Genomic DNA, 24,893 nt, shown 5'->3' with positions numbered 1-24,893 from the left:
CGGTTTGCGGGTAAGGTTTGTCTCTGTAGCGCTCCAGAGAATACTATGAAATTTCAGGCCCTGAAGTCATAAGTCACTCCCATAAAAGGTGTAAAAATGCCATGGCTGAAAAGATGCAAAAAGTCGGCCATTTTGGTTTGAATCTGCCATTTTTGAGCAGCCTTAGCCACTTCACAGGATCCTTCTAAGTCAAACGTCTTCTACTGGAACTTTTTGAAAATTCAACCTCTGAAGCCAGTTTCATTTAGCAACATGGAATTTGATAGGCATGTCTATCATGACTGAGTAAACTTACAAAAAGTCTCGAGAAGCCATGCATGATAAGACACATTTTTGGCTAATGCTAGCCATTTCATTTGATCTTTCAGAGACTGAGTATTTTTATTTTAAATAATTCAGCCCCTCAGGCTAAATTACTTTAGCAAAATTAAATTTGGTAGGCATGAATAAATTCACCAAAACGTCTATAAAGCCATGCCTGAAAAGATACAGAAAGTCATTATGGTTAGAAGTGGCCATTTTAGGGTCAAATGTGGTCTTGTGTGTGATCAAGGACTCTGTAATTGATTGTTTTTTATTGCTGCAAGTAGATTTATGGAGTAGGTTATTGTGTTGTTGGCCTGATGGGCAAGCTGGCTTTGTATCTTTGGTTTTGGGCATGTCAGCTGGATGACGTTCGGTATGAAAGACACACTTGAGCACTTCATAACCTTATGCTTTTCCATCTCTCCACCTTAAATCCCCTCATACCATCTTCAACTTCAACCCACGCAGTCAAAAGCTGAGCTTTAAGGAGCGAGTCCGCATGGCCAGCCCACGGGGGCAGAGCGTGAAGAGCCGCCAGGCGTCTATTAACGACCGTCAGCGCTGTTCCCCCGGCAACGAGGCGGCAAGTGGCGAGCTGATGGGCCAAAGCCCCGCCAAGGTGCAAAAGAGTTGGAGCTTCAACGACCGCACGCGCTTCAGACCTTCGCTCAGGCTCAAGAGCCAGACTCGAAACATAACTTCAGACGGTGAGCGTCCACTCGATACGTTTGTTGGGAGGGGCCCACATTGGTTGCCACAACAAAACATGACATCGTGGGGCTGCTCGATTATGGAAAAAATAATAATCACAATTACTTTGGTAATAATAGTCTCCTCCCACATTCCAAAGACATGCATGGCAGGTTAATTGGGCGCTCTGAATTGTCCCGAGGTGTGCGTGTGAGTGTGGATGGTTGTTCGTCTCTGTGTGCCCTGCGATTGGTTGGCAACCAGTCCAGGGTGTACCCCGCCTACTGCCCAGAGCCAGCTGAGATAGGCGCCAGCAGCCCCCGCGACCCTTGTGAGGAATAAGTGGTCAAGAAAATGGATGGATGGATGGTAATAATAATTATTTTTTATTTTTTTTGGTACAAAATAAGCAAACGTTTAAACATTGAAAAATATTAAGACAAAAATAAAATTATTTGAAACACTATAATAATATAAGTTCCTTTTGGAACAAACAAGATTTATTAAATCAGTCATTTTAAAATAAAAAAGGTGCAAATATATAAATGTAAACAACTCAAAATTAGTATTGATAATTTTATTTTTGTTTACAATATACCAATTTTGTAATTGTGGAGTGTAATTATTGAAACATTCAAAAATATTAAGACAAATAAAAATATTTGAAACATTATAATTATATATGTTGCTTTTAGACCAAACATGATTTATTAAATTAGTCATTTTTAAATAAAAAAAGAAGGTACAAGCATACAAATTTAAACAACTCAAAATTAGTATTAATAATATTTCATTTTTGTTTACAATATACGAATTTTGTAATTGTGGAGTGTAATAATTGAAACATTTAAAAAATATTAAGAGAAAAAATTATTTGAAATACTAAAATTATATAAGTTCCTTTTGGACCAAGCAAGATTTATTAAATTAGTCATTTTAAAATAAATAAATAAAAAAGGTGCGAATATATAAATGTAAACAACTCAAAGCATTAGCATTAATAATGCTTTATTTTTTGTTTACGATTATGCCAATTTTGTAATTGTGGAGTGTAACAATTACACAATAACGTTTAACAATATTAAGAGACTTTTTTTTTTTTTTTTTTTAAACACTATAATTACTTAAGTTCCTTTTTGACAAATCAAAAAATGTAGCAATGACAGTAATGAGAGATGACTAAATGCGACAGGGTTCTTACTAAATTGGATACCAGGATACTGAAGAAAATGTTTTAAAAAAAAAACGACTTTGCAAACATTCTGCTCAAACTTTGACAAATATTTCTTTTGTCTTCCAGTGGACGCAGGTATGACCACGGAGGATTCACAGGATGAGCGAGGCTGCCACTGCGACATCACGGCCGAGGACCTGTCCGCTCCCCTCAAGGCGGTCATCAGAGCCGTCAGGTGAGACCTTTCAAAATCCCTGGACAATTAAACATCAAGCAGAGTGGAATTACTATTTTACTTTGAAAATAGTCAACAAGTACAACTGCACTGCTTTTAATGTAATTGCCATTCAATTAGCTTCATTGAAGAGTATAAATTGGCCATAGGAGTGAATGGGGTGGCATGGCTCAGTGGTAGAGTGGTTGTCTCACCGTTTACAGAGTGTGATTGTATAAATACGTTCTATTTTAAATATTAATATGCTCCCAAAGACGTATTTATACATTTTTTTTGTTGAATTTTTTTATGCTAGAGCATACAGAAGACTTTGATGCAGCCTCAGAACTGAAGAGAATGATTGAATAAATAGTAGTTATTACAAAAACAGCCAACACGTGGCAGCAGAGTATAAGAGATCAGGGTCATGTTGCAAAAGGCTCTTTTCCCCACAGTTTTAAAAAGATTTGTGAATAATTGTGAAACTTAGCTATTTTCTAATTCACATTGCTGTAAAACGGGGACAGACAGAAATATACTTTTATTTCTGATGAAAGAAAAGACTCTAATCTTTCTTTTGGTAGGTTCCATGTTTTTATAGCAATAGAACATTTGCAAATTCAGTCAAAATCCAGTAAAACAGCCGAGAACAAAGGGGGTTGATTCAGTGAAAAGGGCTCGGAGTGAATGTGTTAATTGGCCTGCGATTTGCTAGCGACCAGTGTGTACCCCACCTCTTGCCAAAAGTCACCTGACACGCTGAGTTTTAGCGTTATTTAAATTTAAAAAAAGGATGGCTAGGTGAGACCAATTCAGCTTCTGATTGGTTAATTGATCAAGTAGTGTATTCCAATAATTTTTTGCAAAAATCACAGATTTTTTTTTTTTCCCCCCGCTTGATAGTTAGTTATAGTAAAGAATTTGAGAGAAAGTCTGAGTGCTGAGGTGCCACCACCTGCCCCCACCACGAGGCCTCATCCTCCTGCAAGCTTTTCCCAGGGTGTCGGGTTGAGGATCCGAGGTAGCTTCTCCCCGGTGGGTACTTTTGTAACACAGGCTCATCTGTCACCTCTCAGCGGGGAAGGCGGGCAACTGCGGAGCCCACCAGGAAGGAAGCGGGGGTCAACGAAGCAAACGCGCAGATCGGCTTACCCGCGTCAATATTATTCGGCCGGTAAACACGTCACACACTCGAGTACCAGGGTTCTTCGGTTTCCTCTGGCGAAGTTGATTTTCACACACTGTTTGCTTTGTTGACCTCAAGAAGGAACAATGAACTGTGCAAATCCGCTATGAAACTGCTGCCCTCTGCTGGTTTTTGTAGCTGCTACAGCTGCAGGCTCGATGTATTGGTCAGGAGCTTTATGCAGTGCTGTCACTATCAAATATTATTAGCATCTATTAATGTATCGATTCTTCAAACGATTAGTTAGTTAGTTGGTTAGTTGGTTAGATGGTTGGTCCCTCTTTTAGTTGGTTAGATGGTTGGTCCCTCCTTTAGTTGGTTAGATGGTTGGTCCCCCGATTAGTTGGTTAGTTGGTTGGTCCCCCGATTAGTTGGTTGGTCCCCCGATTAGTTGATTAGTTGGTTGGTTGGTCCCTTGTTTAGTTGGTTGGTTGGTCTCTTGTTTAGTTGGTTGGTTGGACCCTTGTTTAGTTGGTTGGTTAGTTGGTCCCTCCTTTAGTTGGTTAGTTGGTTGGTCCCTTCTTTAGTTGGTTAGTTGGTTGGTCCTCCGATTAGTTGGTTGGTCCCTTTAGTTGGTTAGTTGATTGGTCCCTTGTTTAGTTGGTTGGTTGGTCCCTTGTTTAGTCGGTTGGTCCCATGTTTAGTGGGTTAGTTGGTTGGTCCCTCCTTTAGTTGGTTAGTTGATTGGTCCCTTGTTTACTTGGTTGGTCCCTTGTTTAGTTAGTTAGTTAGTTAGTTAGTTAGTTAGTCGGTCTTGTTTCATGAAGGACTACAGAAATCAGCGAACAACTGTTGATCTGCTGAAATCAGAGAATTTGGACAATTTTAAATTAAAAATTGGCTCCAGTCCAAACGGTTACTTGATTATGAAAATAGTTGTCGGATAATTTGATTATCAATTACTTCTCGATTAATCGATTAATTTTGACAGCACTAGCTGTCTGTCCTATGAGTGTAGAAAGTCGTAAACCACAATACAAGTAAACAAAAACTACTCACCCTATGATAGACATAAAAATATATCACTGTTATCGTGACAAAAACGGCTACAATTATTGATGTTATCACTAATATTGATAGTATTCTATTACAACATTAATCTTATTTATGAATCATTCTGGTTTTAATCATTTAACTGAATTAGATTTTGGTTGATAAATAGACATAAACCTGAATGTAAATTTCTAAATTCAATCAAAACTGGTTTTTGACTGAAAAACTGGTTTCAATTTTAAAGAAGTTATTGACCTTTATTAAATTTGACATCCGTTATAAATAAGTACAAAAAAAAATAAACCTACACTATAATTTGGTACGATTCAGTGTACATTTGTCGATGTATTTGTGTGTGTTGGTCAGGATCATGAGTTTCCACGTGGCCAAGAAGAAGTTCAAGGAGACGCTACGTCCGTACGATGTGAAGGACGTGATCGAGCAGTACTCTGCGGGACACCTGGACATGCTGTGTCGCATCAAGAGCCTTCAGACCAGGTTGGAAAATAAACCCACCACCCCCCGCTGCTTTCATTTTGCCTCTTGCTCAAGCCTCATCAAGATGGTGGGCTCTCTCTTTCCTTCTACACGGATATAAAAAGTTTACACACCCCTGTTCATATGCCATGTTTTTTGTGATAGAAAAAAATGGGACCAAGATAATGATTTTTTTTTTCTATACCCTGTACAATTCATTTGAGAAAAAAATTGAGAATGGAAGTAGAAATAAACAACTAATAAGTAGTTACAGAAATGACTTGTTGTTCCAATGGACTTGCACAGGTGGTGATTTTTTTATTATTTTTTTAATTCTAATCGTTGATATCGCTAAAACTTGACATTCAAACAGTGGCATGTTGTCTTTTCTCTATCCACTGCACTATGCGGCATCTCTTTTGTCTCCCTCAGACTAGATACAGTTGTAGGTCCTGCTCCGAGGCCCCTCAGCAGGCACGCCAAGACCTTTTCCTCACCGTCCCTGCATTTGTATTACAGTCAGGCCCGGAGGAAGTCATCTGCACCGGGGTTAGACCCGTTCAACTTGTCCCATGCGTCTTCAACTAACACAACACTAATTTTCTGTATTTTCAAGACCCTTAAACACACACTTTCACACAGGGAGCGAAGGCAGGATTTTGAACTTTCACGCAGAGATGCCTTCGACAGATGATTAAGTGACGTCAGTATGTTATCTTGCGTGACAGATGGGGCAGGAGAAGTGAGTGTGAGTGAAAGGGGCTTCAGATATTAACTTAATTCCCCTCACTTTCTTCAACCTCTTATTCTGTCATAGTACCTTTCACACAGGACGACACTGGAAATATAAGTAAGTACTGGGTAAAAAAAAAAAAAAAAAAAAAAAAAAAAAAGCTATGAAAGGGGGTTCCGAAACTACCTCCAAAGCGGGGAAGTAGCTGGCTCGCTTTGGTCCCGTTTTCCATGGTGGTACCTTTCACACAAAACAACAACAGAGAAATAACGAGTGTAAAAGGGGCCTCTGATAATTCCAAAGCCATTAACACCCCATTCTACATTGGTAACTTGGTAGCGGGAAAATCCGATAATGAAAGTCAGCGTGAAAGAGGCTGAATCCAGGAAATTAATTCATCCCCCTTTTTCATGTCGGTACCTTTCACACAAACATAAAAAATAAACTTTGGTAATCAGGCAGTGTGAAAGGGGCTTTTGGTTCTACTTCCAAAGCCAGGAAATTACCTTTCTACCTTCATTGGGTGTTATACACTCACAGGCCATATCATTAGGTACACCTGTACAATCGAGAGTTTGTTGGACAAACTACAGTGTATGATAACAGCACTAACATAAATTAGTGTCTGATTTCTCTGTGTGTATGGAATGGCCAGTTATGCAGTGCTTAATATCGTAGAGCTTGTAGATGGCACATTATCATAATTAGAAAAAACATACTGGTAATATATTTTAATGTCAGGTGTGTGCGTGTGTGTGACGCTGGTGTTTCTGCTGTCTCCAGGCAGGCCAATTTGAGTAGTCGACTCAGGAACATGTCATCTCCCGCCCTGCATTACAATTACGGCAACAGGAAGAAGAGCTCAGCCTCAGGGTTGCCTTTCTTTTATTTTATTTTTATTTTTTTAGTTCATTAGTTTTTTTGCCATTTGTCTTGACCATTTTTTTTTTCCTTGCTGTAACGAGTGCATTTCATTGATTAACTGCCTTGCCGGATGGTTGCCGTTTGCATGATGGGAAAATAGTAGAGATAGATGGGAATGGAGTGTTTGAAAATGTGAAAGTGTAATGGAGTTGATAACACTTGGGGATCATTAAAAATGCCATGGGTCAAATTGACCCAAGTACTTTTTTTTTGGGGGGGGGGGTTGTGTTTAAAAAGAATGAAATGCTTCTTGTAACATTTGTTTGATGTGTGCAAATGTACGTTCATGGGTGAAAATGAGGACTTTATGTTGTTTCAAGAAGAAATAACATCATATCTCCATGTTTTTGTGAACGTTCCTATAACCTCAATGATGCAATGTAGTGTGCTCCCCCAACACCTCCAACTTGTTTTATACTAACCCTAGCAACTAGGTTTGCTCTTCAACCTGAAAATCCAACGTCGCCTGGACTTCTAAGCCACCGGTTTTCATTGTGTTAACGCCAAATGTTTGCGTGTTTGTATCTGTGTGTGTCAGGGTGGATCAAATCCTGGGAAAAGGCCAAATTGCTGTGGATAAGAAGATGAGGGACAAACTGAACCCAGATGGAGATGCTCATGATGGTGTTAGCATGCTGGGACGTGTATGTAAAGTGGAGAGGCAGGTGAGCGGGGAAAAACTTGAAAACATTGCACATGGAACACAACATTCGCAATCTGATGGTTTGTGCGATCGATGCTTGGTTGGTTGGTTGGTTGCTTGGTTGGTTGGTTAGTCAGACTTATTATGGTCCCTTGTGTAGTTAGTTAGTTAGTTAGTTAGTTAGTTAGTTAGTTAGATGGTTGGTTGGTCCCTCATTTAGTTGGTTGGTTGGTCCCTCATTTGGTTAATTAGTTAGTTAGTTGGTTGGTTGGTCCCTCATTTGGTTAGTTGGTTGGTTGGTCCCTCATTTGGTTAGTTAGTTGGTTGGTCCCTCATTTGGTTAGTTAGTTAGTTAGTTAGTTAGTTAGTCCCTCATTTTATTAGTTAGTTACTTAGTTGGTTGGTCCCTCATTTAGTTAGTTAGTTGGTTGGTCCCTCATTTGGTTAGTTAGTCCCTCATTTTATTAGTTAGTTGGTTGGTCCCTCATTTGGTTAGTTAGTTGGTTGGGCCCTCATTTGGTTAGTTAGTTAGTTAGTTAGTTAGCTAGTCGATTGGTTGATGAGTTGGTTGGTCAATTGGTGCTTTGGGGTTAGTTAGATGGTTGCTTGTTTGGGTAGTTAGTTGGATTGATGGTCCCTCGTTTAATTAGTAGTATTTAGTCGTACTGTTGGCTCTTTGTTTGTTTGGAATTCATTGGTGAGTTTGATGGTTGGTCTGTTGGTTCGTTGGTTGGTTCTCCATCTATGTAAAAGTGTTCTTCCCTCTTGCGTCCAGGTTTCCTCCATTGAGTCCAAGTTGGACTCTCTTCTGGACGTGTACCGTCAAGTCCTGCAGAGAGGTCCATCTGCTTTGGCCTTGTCTTCCCTGCCACTCTTCGAGCTGGACCGGCACCGCGACTCCGACTACCCCAACTCCATCCTGGACCGAGACCCGCCCTCCCCACAGGGAAGCGACAGCAACGCCCACGGGAGGGGATTGCGGCTCATCCTGGCCCCAGCAGACAGCGACGAGGGCCCCCCGGACTCTGCGCCTCCATCCTACCCACCGTCCACCGCCTCGCTGTCCCCGTCGCCCCTTCTGCCACCCGACAGTCCTTACCCCACACTAGTCACCCCCAACGGCACCAGGCGGGCGCACTTCCCCGACCTCCCTCCCCCACCTCCTTCCGCGGGGGGCTTCACCCTCCAATTACCTACTGTCATGCACCCCTCACACCTGCGCTGCCTCATGCCGGATGGCGTGGGGACACACAGGGGCGGCACGGGCCCCTCTGTCGTGGTGGGAACCGGCGAAGAGACCGGCTTTGTGCAGCTACGGGACAAGCCTGGCTCCAAGTCCGACTCCACCTGGAGGCGACACGTGAGCCTGGAGGTGGACCCTCTGCTCATGTTGTCGCCGGGTGACGTCCCGTCGGTGCCCGACTGGGGGGCCGCCCTCGGGAAGTCCCTCTCCATGCACGATCTTAATCGACACGGGGGTGACGACTGGAGCGGCAGCGGACTCTTCATTTGTGAGCGCAAACTGGGGACCGGCGGCGGCCATTCGGACTCTGACAGGAGCCCAGCTGCGGAGCAAGATGTGCTCGCTTCAGACTTCCTCGGTCAGGCGACGCATATACAGCTGGCCTGACCACACCCACACACACATACATAGTCACTGTATGCCACTCTTGGGGAGGCCACTTTAAAGCCTATCTACAGAAAATGACTTTTTGTCCTTGCTTGTGAATGTACAATTTCTTGCTCTAATTTGTTCATTTTCATCAACTTTGTTGCACGTCATGTACTTAGTAGGAAAACAAATATCTAAATACGGTACTTGCAAAAGAAAGAAAAAAAAGAATTTTCTAATTTCCTATAGACTCCACAAGATGACGTCAACATATTTAATTCTCTACATATTTGAAAAAAGTTATTCTTGTGCGAAAAGTATGAAATCACTCAACAGCTCAGAGAATCGCAAATGTAGTTGCTTTTTAAAGCTAATAGTGTGTTTCAAGTTCATCCTGAAATTTTACCGGAAATCCTTTTAATGTGTACCGGTAGTTTATGTGTGAAAGTGGCCAAATGTATGGCAGGCAAATGCAGGCAAATTATAGCAGTAATCTGAAGTAATCCACATCTTGAGAAATAATCTAATTTAAAAAGAATACAGGGAGGGAAGAAACCTTTCAAATGATGTAACATTAAAAGCAGATACGGTTATGGTTATGTCAGCCAGAAGTAACATAATTAACAAAACAACAAAAGTGGGAATAACATGGTTTAATGAGAATATTGAAAATTTAAATCAGATGTAATAAATGGGGTTGAGGGTGAAAATCATTTAACGTCAACATACAATGATCAATACAAGTGGCAAACTGGCAAATGCAGAAATAATATGACATGTACCAAAAGTATGGGGGTGTGAATGTGCTTTATTGGTATATTTAAAATTGAGGGCAGATTATTTTTTTTTCCAATTAAAAAAAAAGTTACTAAATTAACATTTGAATGAAAGTAGCCATATTTACAGTACATGCGTATCAGGCAAATGTTGGAAGTTTATTAAAGTAGTCTAAAATAAAAAATCCAAATATTGAGGAAAAAATGTGTGTGGAATGGGGATTATGAGCCTAATTACTTAATTAAAAAAAATAATTTTAAATTTGGGAATATTTTCTTTTCTTTTACATTTTTTAATATAAAAAACAGAGTTGACTAAATTTCCTTAATGCATTTATTTGGACAACTAACCATCGATTCTATTTTTATTATTATTAATTTGTATATGTTAGTGGTGATCAGAAGGTATCTGTGCGATTATAGCTCATCTTTACATATTGTATTTGAGAGCGACTCAATGGAGCCTCTGCTGGTTGAAGCTGAGTATTGCACAGCATTATGACTCATGACTTTCTGTCTTGAGTCATTATGGTATTGGTAAAAGTGATCAATTACAAAAAATTGACTATTGTGCCCCGTGCCACCTTTTCACACATGAGACTGACTCAACGATGTGAAGATTAATTCTGACTTCTGCCATTGTTCTCACACTTTTTGTCTGTCTTTTACCAAATGTCTTTAATCATTCTGTTACGGAAAGGTGAATGAAGGCATGCTAAACTAAAATATGCACGGCACAATAATAACTGTTCATTCATAATATAGGCCTAAAACAAATTGTGAGTGAGCTTTTCAGTGAACACCAGAGAACTTAAATGACTGGTTACTTGATTTGGATGCCAAAAATAAATAAATAAATCACACATGAACGAAGAGCCGCTCGTAGACTAGCAGATACGTGATGTATGCTACATGTCGCAATGCTACAAGAAAGATAAACGGCTCTGCACTGCATGTTGTCTCCAAAGAATACTAAAAAACGACAAAAAAATGAATTTTAAATATCTGTAATCGATGTTCTTATTTTGCCATTTGGTTATTAGATACCTTTTTATAGATTTTTATTGAATTTTATGAACATTTTTGACAACCCCTGTATTTGGGTGCTGGTGGGCACAACATAAAGAGATTGACCATTTGCTAAGCCACACCCCTTAAATGCAGAATGGCCAATCAGAGCGTGGAACACATTTTTGGGTGTATTTTGTTTGGGTTTGCCTTCTTAAAAGGTTATTGGTGAATATAGTGAACTCCTGTTTATAAATCACACTTTTCAAACAACTGCTACTTAGCACACATAGAGCAACAACACACAAGGAGTATATATAACACAATATTCTCTCTGCTTTTTGGGAGCGGCGACTGTTACTGGAGCTGAATTGGAAAACTTCTCTGCCACTTCTTCTTGCTTTAAATTACATTCCACTAGACCTCAATGTTGCTTGGCATGTTCTGGCACAACATGGTACTACATCGAAGGAGTGCAATGGAAATTTGGCATGCCTGTATAGTATACTATAAACCCCTAAAAAAAAAAAAAAAAAAAAAAAATGCTTAAAAATCATTGAAGTAGTGGGGCACGAATGCATGATGATATCCATCAAAAATCAAGTCTCGTCTGTTGCTGTCTGTGATGTAGTTGTATGTAAAGTAGCGGTATGCTGTCAACTCAGTAACACATACGCTGACATCTTGCTACCAGCTAACGAGGCTAGCTACATACTCCAGGTTATAACTTGTATTGATTTTTTTTCTTTTCAAATTATGATAAAAGGGAATATTAGCTATTAACGCCGCATGTGCTCGATGCCAAGCTGTAAAACATGTTTAAAAGCGACAATTCAAATAATCAAGTCATGAGAAAAATACACAGGAAGATCATTCTGTGAATAATTTTACAATATGCTCAAGAAAACATACTGGAAAAGTCACATTTCAGGTGGCGCCTTTTATGTTTTAACACTGGTTAGTGCTACAATCTATGAGTGTGAGGCCAATTTGAACCCTTCTTGTGACAAAAAAAATAAAAAATTGTGATGCTTGTTTTTCAAAAATTTTAGATCGTGCTCCCATTTCAACCGTGAACAACTTCTTATATTGCTCTAGTCTCAGAATGCGGAATGATTCACAGTAGTCTTAATTCAAATTCAGCTTGTCAAGAATTACCCTTAATCCTCAATCATATTGTCTCGTTTGCCTAGTAACAAGACTGTAGTATTTCCTAACAAACCAGTGTGTTTAATTTTATTGCTAGTATGATAATACAAAAAGCATGGTGGCGTCTGTAGCAGCTGAAAATTTGACACTACCCTATATGAATGGGTCTTAATGGGGAGAATATTGATTAAAGACTTTGAATAATAAATTATGAAATAATTAATGTTTAAGAATCTGCTAGTCGATTAAAGGTGCCTTTTTGTTTGTTTAGTTTACCAATGACTGTCATGTTGTTTGCATATCAGTCTACTAAGGGGATCATTTGCCAATCTGGTTCGTTTAACTCACGTAGCTCTCGCCACTGATTTTTGTATTGTATTTTAAATAATGCATTTTCTCAATACTGCTTGAAGTAATTTATTGTTTACTATTACACAATGGGCCTTAAGAAGCTTGATGTTAACACAATGTTTACTTTGAAATTAATTTATTACAAGTGCACATTAATTCTCTGGATGAGAAAAAGGTAAAACGATTTTATTATTCTATCTTTAATAAAAATTAAAAGTGAAAATATTTGCTGTGGTTGTCTTTTATTTTAAAGGTGGAGGACTTAAAATCTTTCGCCAAAGCTTCCTACGTCTATACTGCCTTTGTCCTAGGTGGTCAATTTTATTAAAGCCATCTTAAGGTAAAATAAGATAATAGGTATTAATTAAATTCTCGATTTAATGACAATCGAAGCGGAAAGGTGACATTCCGAGGTGTCAGTGAAGGTGTCATCTTGATTGACAGCTCCTAGTTTTGCCGCTCCCAAAAAAGAAGACGACGAAGAAGAATGGTTTGGAGCTCAATTTGAAAATGTCTGACTGGGAAGAGGATGAAAACGAGCCTGTGCAGAAACAGGCAGCGACCAAATGGGCACCGAGTGAAAATATTGGATATTTTAAGGAGAATAAAGACGGTGGGAGACGTGAGTACAGAAGTGCGGGAAATGATGGCCGCTCTTTTCCCCGGAGTAACGAACGAGAAGCTCTTGGAATCAATGTCAAAGGCGGCTATGGTGGAAGAGGAAGAGCACGAGGAGGGCAGAATAGAGGAAGTGGCTCAGTGTGGTCCAACACACAGTTAGAGGCATCTCAGGTAGCTCCGGCCCGAGTGCCCATAGACTGGAACAACATTCGGGAGAACATGCACAAGTATGAAGAGATGAAGTGGAAAGGTGAGGAAGCTAATTCACCTCAAGTTCAAGATGTAGGCTCATAGTCACCCCTGTTAGTAGAAAATAAATTAAAAAGCAGCTCACAAGTCTTATTTGATTGAAATTGTGTTTGTAAGAGTCACTGACTGGATGGCTGGTAGCCCATTCACGCGTCGCCTATGCAGGCCTTTGAGGTCACAGGGCGGCCATCTTGTGACTCCGACCTCGCGAGTATCCATCCATCCATTTTCTTAACCGCTTAGTCCTCACAAGGGTCGCGGGGGTTCTGGAGCCTATCCCAGCTGGCTTTCGGGCCGTAGGCGGGGTACACCCTTAACTGGTTGCCAGCCAATTACAGGACACACAGAGATGAACAACCACTCATACTCGCACTCACAAGCACACACACCAAGGGACAATTAGCGTGCCCAATTAACCTGCCAAGCATGTCTTTGGAATGTGGGAGTACCCAGAAAAGACCCACGCAGGCACGGGGAGAACATACAAACTCCACCCAGATCTTGCATCCTCAGTAGGCTACTGGGGGGTGGATGTGCTAACCACTCAACCCAGCATGCTGCCACCTCGCGAGCAGACTACTGTATATTCTATAGCAGGGGTTGCCAAGTTTGGTCCTCGAGAGCTCCTTTCCAGCCTGTTTTCCATGTTTCTGTCCAATAACACAACTGATTCATGATCAGGATTGTTATCAGGCTTCTGCAAAGCTTGCTGATTAGCTGATCATAACAGACAAAAAGATTCCCTTCATGTGGTATAATTTTGGTAAATACCACAGTTCGAGTAAAAAAACTGCATGTGAATGCCCCCTCATGTCGTATTTTCTACTGCACAACTGGAAATATATTTTGATACCCGAGTGTCCGAGTTGAGAGAACGTTTCAAGTTTCACCATGGCAAAGAGTGCCAAAGGATTTGTGAATGGCAAGAAATATTAACACGTATTAGGGCGTTAGTGTCCGCTAGCAGGTTGTTTTATAATCTACACTACACAATTACGTAGCATACACAATTCAATGTCCTGTCCTTTACATCTAATTTTTTGCCGTAATTGTTCGGTTTTACGAGCAAAGAGTACATCAGCTGCTCTGTGTAGATTTAGCTACAACAACAAAAGCACATGAACAGAACTCTTGGAATAACTACAATCAACAATGTTGGAAAAAATGTTTATTTCACCTCTTGACTTAATTTAAACACTATTTATTCTCACTTAACTCTAACTAGAGGCACGAAACAGGCAATAATGTACTTGTAGCAAACTAGCAATCATTCATCCAACACAAAATGCAATATGTGGGCACATACAATTTGTTAGTGTATCGGAACAACACTACATACATAATGGCAAAAATAATCCATATAATATATGTATATATACAATATAAATCTACTCTTTCCGTTTCAATCACACTTGTCCACAGCCACGGTACTGGCGATTTCCACAGTGTATCGCTACACGCGATTAGATAGATTCAATGTCATTTTGAGACAACAGTTTAATTTAATCTGATTGTATTTTCTTTTTAAATAAATTTGAATGAAAACTGTTTTTTTAACTGCAATATTTTTTAATACATTCTAATTAAAAAGCAGTTTATTAATTTTTAATTACAAAAAATACCAGTTTTATTTGAGTTGACTTGTTTAAAAAAAAATATTTGTTTCAATAAATAAAATGAGCATTTTAGCTTGAGATGACAATATACTGACATTTCGTTATTTTTGTAACATTAAGACGTTCTGTAAAAAATGACAAGCAGTATTATTTGAGCTGGACATATTTTTTTCATTTTTTTTCATATTAAGATCTTTTTTTGTTGTTGTTGTTGTTTTTTTACTGGTTTTATGATAAAGTAAAAATCAAGTTTCAGCTTCACTTAGACAATCTGGGGACTGGTTTGGTTAGTTTTCTTCCTCTCTGTAACCTTGCAGACCTGCCACCCCTGAAGAAGAATTTCTACACTGAGGCTGAAAGTGTGTCCCTCCTCACCACTGATGAAGTCTGTGATTGGAGGTAAATGTTACACCAAATTTGTACTTTCATTTATTTATTTATCTATTTATTTATTTATTTATTTTGCTCACGTACAGTCTCTGAATATATTTTTCACATTTTATGCACAGGAAGGAGAACAACAACATCTTTGTGGACGACCTCGTAGACGGCGGGAAGAAACGCGCCATCCCCAATCCCTGCCGGAGCTTTATGGAGGCCTTTGAGTTTTACCCAGAAATCATGGACAACATCCATCGGGTCGGCTTCGTGAAACCGACCCCCATCCAGGTATCGACCGGTCTCCATCCATGGTCTCTAGTGTTCTGCTCTGTTGTGTAAAACTACTGACCCTTTTGAAGCCTCTTGAAAGTCAGGTAAAGGGCCAATTGTGTGCATCATGTAATTATTACAACAGACCACCACTGGAGGGCAATGAAAATAGTGTTATTACTTAAAAGGTCTTTCATCCATCCATTTTCTTAGCCACTTTTCCTGACAAGGGTCGTGGGGGTGCTGGAGCCTATCCCAGCTGGCTTCGGGCAGTATGCCTTACATTCGTGCTGCATGTTTTGCCTTTTTTCTTTCTGGTATATTTCCTGTCTATGCTGTTTTCATCAGTCGCAGGCATGGCCTGTGCTCCTAAGCGGGGAGGACCTGATTGCTATCGCTCAGACGGGAACAGGCAAAACTTTGGCTTACCTGCTGCCTGGATTTGTCCACATGGACGGACAGCCCATGTGAGGACCGCATCAGTTTGGCACATGAAGGGACATGAAGGATGATTTGACGCGAAATTTTCATAGACCTCGATCGGAGCGCGGAGGCCCCGGCATGCTGGTGCTGACTCCCACCAGAGAGCTGGCCTTGCAGATTGAAGAGGAGTGTGGCAAGTATCGCTACAAAGGCTATAAAAGGTTAGAACATTGGCATGTAATACAGATCTAATTGGAAAGCATTATGTACACACTAGGCTGAATTGTGTTTTCTCTGTCATCTCTCAGCATCTGCATCTATGGCGGTGGAGACAGAAGGGGTCAGATCAAGCTGGTGAAGAGCGGCGTGGACATCGTCATAGCCACACCAGGACGACTAAACGATCTGCAAATGAATGAGCACATCAGTCTGAGCTCCATCACTTACTTGGTTCGCCGTCTCTTTATGGTTTTAGGTCTTTTCCTTTATGATTGTTGTGTATTTGCATGTCTCAACTCCAATAAAGGTGCTGGATGAAGCAGACCGGATGCTGGACATGGGCTTTGAACCTCAGATCATGAAGATTCTGTTGGACATCCGGCCTGACAGACAGACGGTCATGACAAGGTATAAAAAATTTGACAAAATGTCTCATATTCTTAAAAACGAGGGTAAAATTAACTCATTCACTTTCGTGGGCATTCATATTGGTCAACTTTTTTTCGTTCAATTATTTTTATGAAATACTTTTCAAGGAGTATTCACCAGATGATGTTACTTTACCCATTGAAGTCACCCACATATGTTGAATATTTTATGATAGAGTGCAACATGTGACCTGTTTCAGTGCCACCTGGCCCTCAGGCGTAAGACGTCTGGCCAAATCATATCTCAAGAATCCCATGATGGTCTATGTGGGGACCTTGGACTTGGCAGTAAGTGAGCATGACATCTCATTTTATCATGATAAGGGATAGCACTTTATATATATATCGAATTATAACCAGATCATTAGAATGAGAATTAACTGCTCACGTGTGTCAGGCTGTCGATACAGTGCAGCAGACTGTGCTGGTCCTCCATGAGGAAGACAAGAAGTCCTACCTGTTCCGCTTCATCGGGAACTTGCTGCCTGAGGATAAAGTCATCATCTTTGTTGGCAAGAAGATCATGTAAGGTTGCAGCGGTTACAATGTAGGCTTTTAAGTCTGGGTTAGGAGTTTGAAGCCAGGATCAGGGTTTATGGTTACAAAGTCGGCTGTCAGCTTAGCCAGAAATAGGGTTTCAAATTACCGGTAGGCTTTTCCGTACATGTAGCTATTTTGGATGTACCGTACTTAAATCTTTACGCCAAGTCTCAAATAATCTTGATAATGTGTCTGCGCAGATGCTTATCTAAAAAAAATGATCCAGACTGGTAGAGTAAACAGGCCGTCTCTCCGCAGATGCGATGACCTGTCCAGTGACATGTGTCTTCATGGTCTGGCCGTGCAAAGTCTCCATGGCGATCGAGAGCAGTTTGACCGGGAGGAGGCGCTCAAGGACTTTAAAGCAGGTGAATCACAGAAGAGGAAGTCTTGCTTCAAATGGGACCTCCAGCTTCTTTACTGCATTAGACATTACACCTTCTGATAATAATCTTTGGCTATGTTGTCGACCTATGGGACCTTTCGTGATTTGCGCCACACACAATAACAGTAGGAAGTTTATTTTGGTGGACTGATGATGAAATGCTGCCTTCAAAATAATGCTCTTGAATCTCAATGCATTTCAAATATGGTTAAATTATTCAGTTGACGGATTAGCATTAGATGGTAGCGGTTGCTTATGAAAGATCCAGCCCACTGGTTGTCAATTTAACAAAAAGCCAGCATCATAATTGACCTATCAGTAAGTAGAGCGGGACATTAAATAAAACTATTTTATTTTGATATCTTTTGTCACCTTGTAGGTCGTGTTCGTATCCTTGTGGCCACGGACTTGGCGTCACGTGGGTTGGACGTCCATGACATCACGCACGTTATAAACTACGACTTCCCTCGAAACATCGAGGAGTACGTGCACCGCGTGGGCCGCACTGGACGAGCGGGGTGAGGGGAAATGCTTACGTTGACAACAATAAAATGTCTTTTTAATTAACAAACAAAAAAATGTATGCAACATTTCTTTGATTCAGACGCTCCGGAGCTGCTCTTACGCTGGTAACAAGAGAAAACTGGAGGATGGCACCAGAACTGATTCCTATCTTGGAGCGATCGGGGCAGGTTAGCCCACATTGATGCTTTAATCATGTCCAACAAACAGGTCACAATGTAAATGGGCCTTGCAGGATGTCCCTGTGGAGTTGGTGCAAATGGCGGAAAGATATGAAAAGCACAAGAGGGAGAAGGAGATGTTCCCGGCTCCCAGAGGTCGAGGTGGAGGACGTGATGGAGGACGTGATGGAGGACGTGATGGACGACGTGGGGGCAGAGATCGCAGCCAAAATTGGGGATTCTAATCAGGCGTCCTCTTCCAAGCGACTCTGTTCATCGAAGACAGGTATAGAGAAGTTTATATACATCTGGGGTGGGCACCCACCCCTTTGTGCTTAAGGGCCACATTTGATTTTGAAAACAGACATGGTCATCCTTGTAGAGTTTACACAGACCCTTACAACATTAGCCTGAAGACTAAATGGCTTACAGATTTTGGCAAGAAAACAAACTAGAAGTGAGCTAAATTCATTCTTTTAAGGCTTTGGCAGCATCTTGTGGCATAAATTGTTACACAAAGTACAAAATAAACTAACCAAGGGGCAAATGACTTAATTTGTGATAATATCAATGCTCAGTGGGTCTTACTAAAGAACAGAGCATGATGAGGCCTTTGCCATCCTTGATGTACAGTTTAATTGTGGCATGCAAAGTTTTGATTTATCAGAGAAAACCCGGATTTGTGGAAAATCAATAAGTCTTTTACGTTTTGGTTTTCTCAACAGTGTGGGACGGAAGTTGAAGCCTGATGTTCTAATTTGTCATTGGATTTTCAAGTTTATATTTTCATTCTTTATTTCTTTCCAAGTTTCCATTTTGTCATTTAGCAGCTACAATATGTGATTGTAAACGTCCTGCATAAGATATTTTCATTGGGCTTTTGTGTTGTCTGTAACTTGACCAGTTCACATTCTGTAGTATTCTGTTTAATAAAGATGTTTACGTACGTACATACGTGGTGTTTAATGAAATGAGAAGTTGGGGTTTTGTCATTTGATTCAGAAAACGTCTTGTGACGTGCGCAATGCCTTGATGCCTCAAAATCTTGGTCTCTACCTGGTTTTGATTCTTAACTGTTTGGTCTCCACTTGGCCTCAAGTGGTTGGTCTTGACTTGGCCTTGACCCCTCTCGACTTTTCTATTAAAGTCTTGCCCTTTAATTGGTCTCAACTCCTCAAAATATTGGTGTAAAATAGACTTTGATTACGCACAGTCTTGTCTTGGTCTTGGCTTTGTCCTAACTCTTGGAATCAATATCTTGCTCTACACTTGGCCTCAAGGTCCTGGTCTTGACTTTCCACGAGACTCCTACAAGTCTTGGTCTTTGCGCGGCTTCAAAGTTTTGTTCTTTTGACTGGCGTTGATTACTCAGTCTTGACAAGGAGCTCTTGGTCTGATTATGATCATTTTTTTTGGCATTGTATATCTCTAAGGTTTTCAGTGTTGAAAACCAACAGGCTTTTTGTTTTGTGAGGATATAACCCCAATTTCAGTTGCAGCTTAGTCTTTATACTGTGTTGTTGCGATCTTCACATATTGAAAACTTTTAATGCCTTGTTTTATTGAGTCTTCTGATTTACACAGAAAACATACAAAATGACAGGACCACAGCCAACATGCTGAGTGGAATCTTGTTTAATGTTGCAAAGCATCTTGTGTCATCCTACAGTAAGGTGCAATAGCTTAGTCAATTTTGAAATATATCTCCAGTGCATGTGCAAAGTTAGCAAAGTGCCAATGAAAGTGCTTCAAGAATTAGGAGGCTTACTCGGAGCCCCTTGGAAAGGACACACAATGCCATTTGTTTTAAATGTCAGTTAAAGCCAAACCACAACATAACGTTACGTTCTATCTACTTTAATATTCAGAAGAACATACAGTCGTTTTAACTGCTATACCTGGGCTCATACATAGCGCAGTGTAACGTAAAACAGACACGAAGAAAGGACAACATTCACCACGTAAACAAGTACCTGTACTCGAGAGCTATAGGTAGGCGATAGATTGGAATACCCCTAATTGAACACTATCACAGAATGGTATTGCCATGAATCGAATGATTAGTGCACACTTAAAACTGTGTTCTTACATTGTATATCATGGTAATCCAACTACGATAGGAGACAGCAGATCTACTTGTTTTTCTTTCCTTCGGATGGTTTTGCGATGCATTGTGATGATTAACCAGTCTTTGGTTATTAGGTTGAAGCAGCCAATTATGGGATGGAGCTGGATGACTGATTTCCTGCCCTGGGAGACCCTGGGGTCGGCAGTGTAGCACAACATTCATTTGTTCCTCTGGGCCTTCTGGGCAGACTTAGTGATTTTGCCAGTGGTGGAGGCCTTCTTCTCCACGCCTTTAATGACTCCCACGGCCACCGTCTGGCGCATGTCTCGGACTGCGAAGCGACCTGTAAGTCAAGTTAGTAAAGTGCTAATTTGACTGAGTAGAAATGCTATGGAACACCTCGTAATCAGCAGCCAACAGGAAATTTTAGTTCCCATAGAATCTCATGTCTTAGTTGGCCAAAGCAGTGCTGGTCTCCTCAGACTTACCCAGTGGAGGATACTCAGAGAAGCTCTCAACACACATGGGCTTGCCCGGAGTCATGTCCACGATGGCCGCATCTCCAGATTTGAGGGATTTGGGATTGTCCTCCAGCTTCTTGCCCGAGCGGCGGTCAATCTTTTCCTTGAGCTCGGCGAACTTGCAGGCAATGTGAGCCGTGTGACAATCCAGCACAGGGGCATAGCCGGCACTGATCTGGCCTGGGTGGTTAAGGATGATTACCTGCAGACACAATGGACAACAAAGCATGTGGTCAAACTGAATTTTTAGGAACCAAAATGTCTGCAAATTGGAAAACCAAAACCTCAATGTGGAGGTTGGGGCTCTGCAAATTGAAGCATAGTCCCTGAACTAAAGAAAGATTCCCCGATTTGCCCCCCGATTTTTTTTTTTTTCCCTAAATGTAAACAACACGGCCATCTGACTACTTTAATGTCCGGTGCAATAACAGTACTACTAAAAAAAAATCACCTGAGCAGTGAAGCTGGCAGCCTCCTGCGGCGGATCTGTCTTACTGTCACCGGCTACGTTGCCGCGGCGGATGTCCTTCACTGACACATTTTTGACATTGAATCCAACATTGTCACCCGGCAGCGCCTCAGAGAGCGCCTCGTGGTGCATCTCCACCGACTTCACCTCAGTGGTTATGTTGACGGGGGCAAACGTTACCACCATGCCAGGCTTTAAGATCCCCGTTTCCACACGACCTACAGGAACGGTGCCAATACCTACGCATAGAGAAGACTGCATCAAATATGCAATATGTCTGGAAGTGATTGTAAAAGTTTTCAAGCTGCACACCAGTGTTTCCCAACTTTTAACGGTACCTTCTACCAACAAGTGGAAGGCTGCCTGTCGCTGGCATAGCTGGATGAACAAAACGTACCTTCTACCCGTAAACAAAGGAGGAGTTCAGTGAGGCTGTAGGGAATGACTTCTAGATGGCTTCAAGGAGAATTTGGTCCACCATCCAGCGTCTCACAAAGGGGAAGGAGTGTACCATCAGCACGGTGTGGATGGGGCGAGGCTGACCTGAACCTGACTTTAAAATGTGGGAGAATGCCTCAAAGACCTAAATTCAACCAACACGCCTCCTTATGTGGAAGCAAAGTCTGGAAATTTGCAAGTCAATCTACGTTTCCAAGTTTACCTATGACGAGCTGTTGGTTGTGATCTAAAGAACAAGATGGTTCCTCCATCAAATCAAAAGGGGCTAAATGGGGTGATTCGGGCATCTGGTTTGGATGTCTCCTAGATTCCTCCTTGGTGAGGTGCTCTAAATACATCTCGCAGGGAGGAGGCCCCAGGGAAGAACCCATGCTGGAGAGACCGTTTCTCTGCTGGCTTGGGAATGCCTCTGGATTGGGATCTCCCCAGTAGATGTTAAAGAAGTGGCTGAGAAGTGCCGGTTTTAGCTGCTGACCTGACCCCCGTACGTGCGGGGGAAAAAAAAAAGGATGGACACCTTGTGATCTGTCGTGGCCCATTACTGTGGTTGGGAATCACAAGTCTACACCATTTGGACATGAGTACATGTACACCCAAGGAACTTTTAGCCAACGGAGTTTTTAATCGCTAGTTTAAAGGAAATTGAGTCCTTACCTCCAATCTTGTAAACATCCTGAAGGGGCAGACGGAGAGGTTTGTCCGTTGGACGAGTGGGTGGTTGAATGGCATCAAGGGCTTCAAGCAGTGTGGTCCCCGATGCATTGCCATCCTTCCTGTTGATCTTCCACCCCTTAAACCATTGCATCTACAACACAGAAAACTGTCAGTAAACATCAGTGGATGGAGATGTCAGTAAAAAATGATTTTACATACATTGGGGCTGGCATCTAGCATGTTGTCTCCATTCCAGCCCGAGATGGGTACGAAAGGCACAGTGTCCGGATTGTAGCCTATCTTCTTGATGTAGGTGCTGACTTCCTTGACAATTTCCTCATAGCGCTTCTGGCTGTAGTTGGGCTCGGTGGAGTCCATCTTGTTGATGCCCACAATGAGCTGCTTCACGCCCAGCGTGTAGGCTAGCAGGGCATGCTCGCGGGTCTGCCCGTTCTTGGAGATGCCGGCCTCAAACTCCCCTACACCAGCAGCCACAATCAGTACAGCGCAGTCAGCCTAGAAGACGGGAGAGCTTTTGGAATATTGACACAAAGCTGATAAACGTGTTGACTTGGTCCTCAAGTGGCCTACCTGCGAGGTCCCGGTGATCATGTTCTTGATGAAGTCTCTGTGTCCTGGAGCATCGATGATGGTCACATAGTACTTGGTTGTCTCAAACTTCCACAGCGAGATGTCGATGGTGATCCCACGCTCCCGCTCGGCTTTCAACTTGTCCAGAACCCAGGCGTACTTGAACGAGCCCTTCCCCATCTGGAAGACATCGAAGGAAACTTCCTTTGATGTTAAGACTCATGTTGAATTCCTAAAACAATGTCCAACATTTTCTGTGCCACGGACCAGTTTCAAATAAAGCTTTTTTTTTCTTTGACAGACTGGTATAATCACAAATAAACTACTTTAATCCAGGCTTGTCTTGGGCTCCATGTGTCGAACCAATTTTGAAGGCTTTGGTTGTGAGTGGCCTCAGTGAATGAGAATCACCCATCACTGGAAACAATGTATTATAAGTAGGACTGATTTATTTTTCTAGTGAGTTCATCCTTACCTCTGCAGCCTCCTTCTCAAACTTCTCGATGGTCCGTTTGTCAATGCCGCCGCACTTGTAGATGAGGTGGCCCGTGGTGGTGGACTTTCCCGAGTCCACGTGGCCGATCACCACAATGTTGATGTGGACCTTCTCCTTGCCCATGGTGACTGACGACACCGGCTCAAGTCAAGAAAGGCTCAATCAGGCTTTCTGTAAAACTGGCACGGAGACTCGGTGAGTTGCACTGTCCTTTTTTATTTTTGATGAAACATAACATAGTTAAGTAACTTCCCATGATCCTAAAATTGTACAATTTGCAATTCAACCAACAGTTCACCCAAAGGTACACAAATCTTTGGAGTTTGAGGCATGATTGTGCATTGTTGGTTCGACACAGGACGCTGATGCGGGTTCAAGTCCTGCCATCTAGTAACTGCATAACGTCAGCCACTAACTGATATTGTCCTGCTACAAGGATCCAATGTGAATTGATGGTGGCTGGATATTTCCTGGCACCATTTTGTGATAGTAAATAACTCATTTACTGCCAGCCTAGTTAAAATGGAACGTTGACGTCTATAACTGTCAATGGCAGTGAATGAGTTAAACACACTCACATCTGAAATTTTTGCTAGTATCTCAAGAGAAAACCAATCGGCCCAGCAACGGCTCATATTTTGAAAAACTTGTAAGTCAACGCACTCGTATCTAAAAGCATCACTACAGTATAGGCAACACAGTCTTGCTTTCTGCTATCCTCCCATCCAGCCAACTCTCCCAGATATTTTTCTCTGCCATATTGTCCGTGTGCTGACACACCCTGGCAACACTGTTTACTACCCCACCCCCAATATAAAAAGCACCATTTTATCATCCATCTCTCTTTACATGGCACTGCAGGCCACGTTCTTTATTTTAATTAAAGAAGCATTCGGAATGCAGAGCAGGCTGTAAACATCCTCATCCTTCTTGTCCAGCAGCGTCACTGGTGCAGTTGCCGCAGTGCACCCCCCGCCCCCCCTTCCACCCCCCCAAAAAAAATGCGCCAACTTAACGTCAGATGGCTCAGGTCATGTGAACAGCGGATGGGCAACACAAGAGCCTCGGCCGTGTTGTCAGTTTATCTCCTACCCCCATAAAAACCTTACCCCTTGCTTGCCCCGTCGTAGCATCACGTTCCCGGGATACTAGCTGTGGGTAACTCTACTTATGACGTAATGTTTTGCTTACCTTAGTAGGGAGCTGCTCGTTTTGTTTCTACTGCTGTTGATGGTCAAGTGCAGGTCGTCTGAGGGAGCGCGCGCGCACACTTGAGGACAGACGACGCTGATCTGCTTGCAGGCTCGCGCACGACATGCAGTCAGGGAGGGGATGAGGGGCGATTGCGTAATTGCGCGTGCACGCACCCAGTCGTTTGGAGTCGGCTGTCTGTGTCAAATAATCATCTTCTATAGGCTATAACGCATATTTTATATTTTACTGTTGTGTAGTTTATTTCATGTCAGTCTTTTTTTTTTTAAAGAATTTATTTCCATTTTCATAACAGTAGAGGGCGCCCTCTGTCTTGATTTAACTTTTCAGACTTGCCGCCGGCCACTTTATTAGGCACAATTTTTGTAGAAA

General features: G+C 41.7%; 3 protein-coding genes across 6 annotated transcripts in view; 2 read left to right on the top strand and 1 right to left on the bottom strand.

Annotated features, from left to right (window-relative positions):
* Window positions 1–10,591, top strand: part of kcnq5a (potassium voltage-gated channel, KQT-like subfamily, member 5a) — a 55,296-nt gene extending 44,705 nt beyond the window's left edge. For all 3 annotated transcript variants that reach the window (XM_077495353.1, XM_077495351.1, XM_077495352.1), the window contains 5 exons: window positions 775–1,013; window positions 2,297–2,405; window positions 4,930–5,061; window positions 7,236–7,362; window positions 8,116–10,591. In XM_077495353.1, coding sequence (XP_077351479.1) covers window positions 775–1,013; window positions 2,297–2,405; window positions 4,930–5,061; window positions 7,236–7,362; window positions 8,116–8,970 — 1,462 coding nt within the window. In that variant the 3' untranslated portion in view covers window positions 8,971–10,591. The remainder of the gene's footprint in view (window positions 1–774; window positions 1,014–2,296; window positions 2,406–4,929; window positions 5,062–7,235; window positions 7,363–8,115) is intronic.
* A 2,066-nt stretch (window positions 10,592–12,657) lies between these two features.
* ddx43 (DEAD (Asp-Glu-Ala-Asp) box polypeptide 43) lies at window positions 12,658–19,001 on the top strand. The gene is made up of 14 exons (XM_077496286.1): window positions 12,658–13,107; window positions 15,040–15,121; window positions 15,232–15,391; window positions 15,722–15,840; window positions 15,907–16,017; window positions 16,105–16,246; window positions 16,323–16,423; window positions 16,644–16,731; window positions 16,841–16,968; window positions 17,242–17,351; window positions 17,748–17,886; window positions 17,973–18,060; window positions 18,126–18,337; window positions 18,777–19,001. The coding sequence occupies exons 1-13, from the start codon at window positions 12,747–12,749 to the stop codon at window positions 18,294–18,296; spliced, it is 1,800 nt and encodes a 599-aa protein (XP_077352412.1). The 5' UTR covers window positions 12,658–12,746; the 3' UTR covers window positions 18,297–18,337; window positions 18,777–19,001.
* Window positions 19,002–19,670: 669 nt separating this feature from the next.
* LOC144000992 (elongation factor 1-alpha 1) lies at window positions 19,671–24,665 on the bottom strand. Of its 2 annotated transcripts, none has more exons than XM_077494854.1 (8): window positions 24,501–24,665; window positions 23,289–23,488; window positions 22,814–22,993; window positions 22,442–22,738; window positions 22,223–22,373; window positions 21,092–21,348; window positions 20,608–20,842; window positions 19,671–20,462 (listed from the first exon to the last, which is right to left on the bottom strand). In XM_077494854.1, exons 2-8 carry the CDS (start codon window positions 23,430–23,432, stop codon window positions 20,338–20,340), a joined length of 1,389 nt encoding a protein of 462 aa, XP_077350980.1. In that variant the 5' UTR covers window positions 23,433–23,488; window positions 24,501–24,665; the 3' UTR covers window positions 19,671–20,337. The 2 variants fall into 2 exon arrangements, with proteins under 2 accessions (XP_077350980.1, XP_077350981.1); XM_077494855.1 differs by having other exon boundaries at window positions 23,289–23,480; window positions 24,501–24,647.
* Between the last annotated feature and the right edge of the window lie 228 nt (window positions 24,666–24,893).

The sequence above is a fragment of the Festucalex cinctus genome, chromosome 14 (genome assembly GCF_051991245.1).
Source record: "Festucalex cinctus isolate MCC-2025b chromosome 14, RoL_Fcin_1.0, whole genome shotgun sequence".
NCBI lineage: Eukaryota > Metazoa > Chordata > Actinopteri > Syngnathiformes > Syngnathidae > Festucalex > Festucalex cinctus.
This window is presented reverse-complemented; position numbering and strand designations above follow the sequence as displayed.

What these genes read in the sequence shown, in the direction of transcription:
- LOC144000992 (XM_077494854.1), bottom strand. Translation starts at nt 23,432, where the DNA reads ATGGGCAAGGAGAAGGTCCACATCAACATTGTGGTGATCGGCCACGTG. An exon ending in TGCTAGATGCCAGCCCCAAT is followed by an intron (nt 22,374 to 22,441) that starts GTATGTAAAATC and finishes TCTGTGTTGTAG; the next exon opens with ATGCAATGGTTTAAGGGGTG. An exon ending in CTCTGAGTATCCTCCACTGG is followed by an intron (nt 20,463 to 20,607) that starts GTAAGTCTGAGG and finishes CTTGACTTACAG; the next exon opens with GTCGCTTCGCAGTCCGAGAC.
- ddx43 (XM_077496286.1), top strand. Translation starts at nt 12,747, where the DNA reads ATGTCTGACTGGGAAGAGGATGAAAACGAGCCTGTGCAGAAACAGGCA. An exon ending in TGAAGAGATGAAGTGGAAAG is followed by an intron (nt 13,108 to 15,039) that starts GTGAGGAAGCTA and finishes GTAACCTTGCAG; the next exon opens with ACCTGCCACCCCTGAAGAAG. An exon ending in TTTGTTGGCAAGAAGATCAT is followed by an intron (nt 16,969 to 17,241) that starts GTAAGGTTGCAG and finishes GTCTCTCCGCAG; the next exon opens with ATGCGATGACCTGTCCAGTG.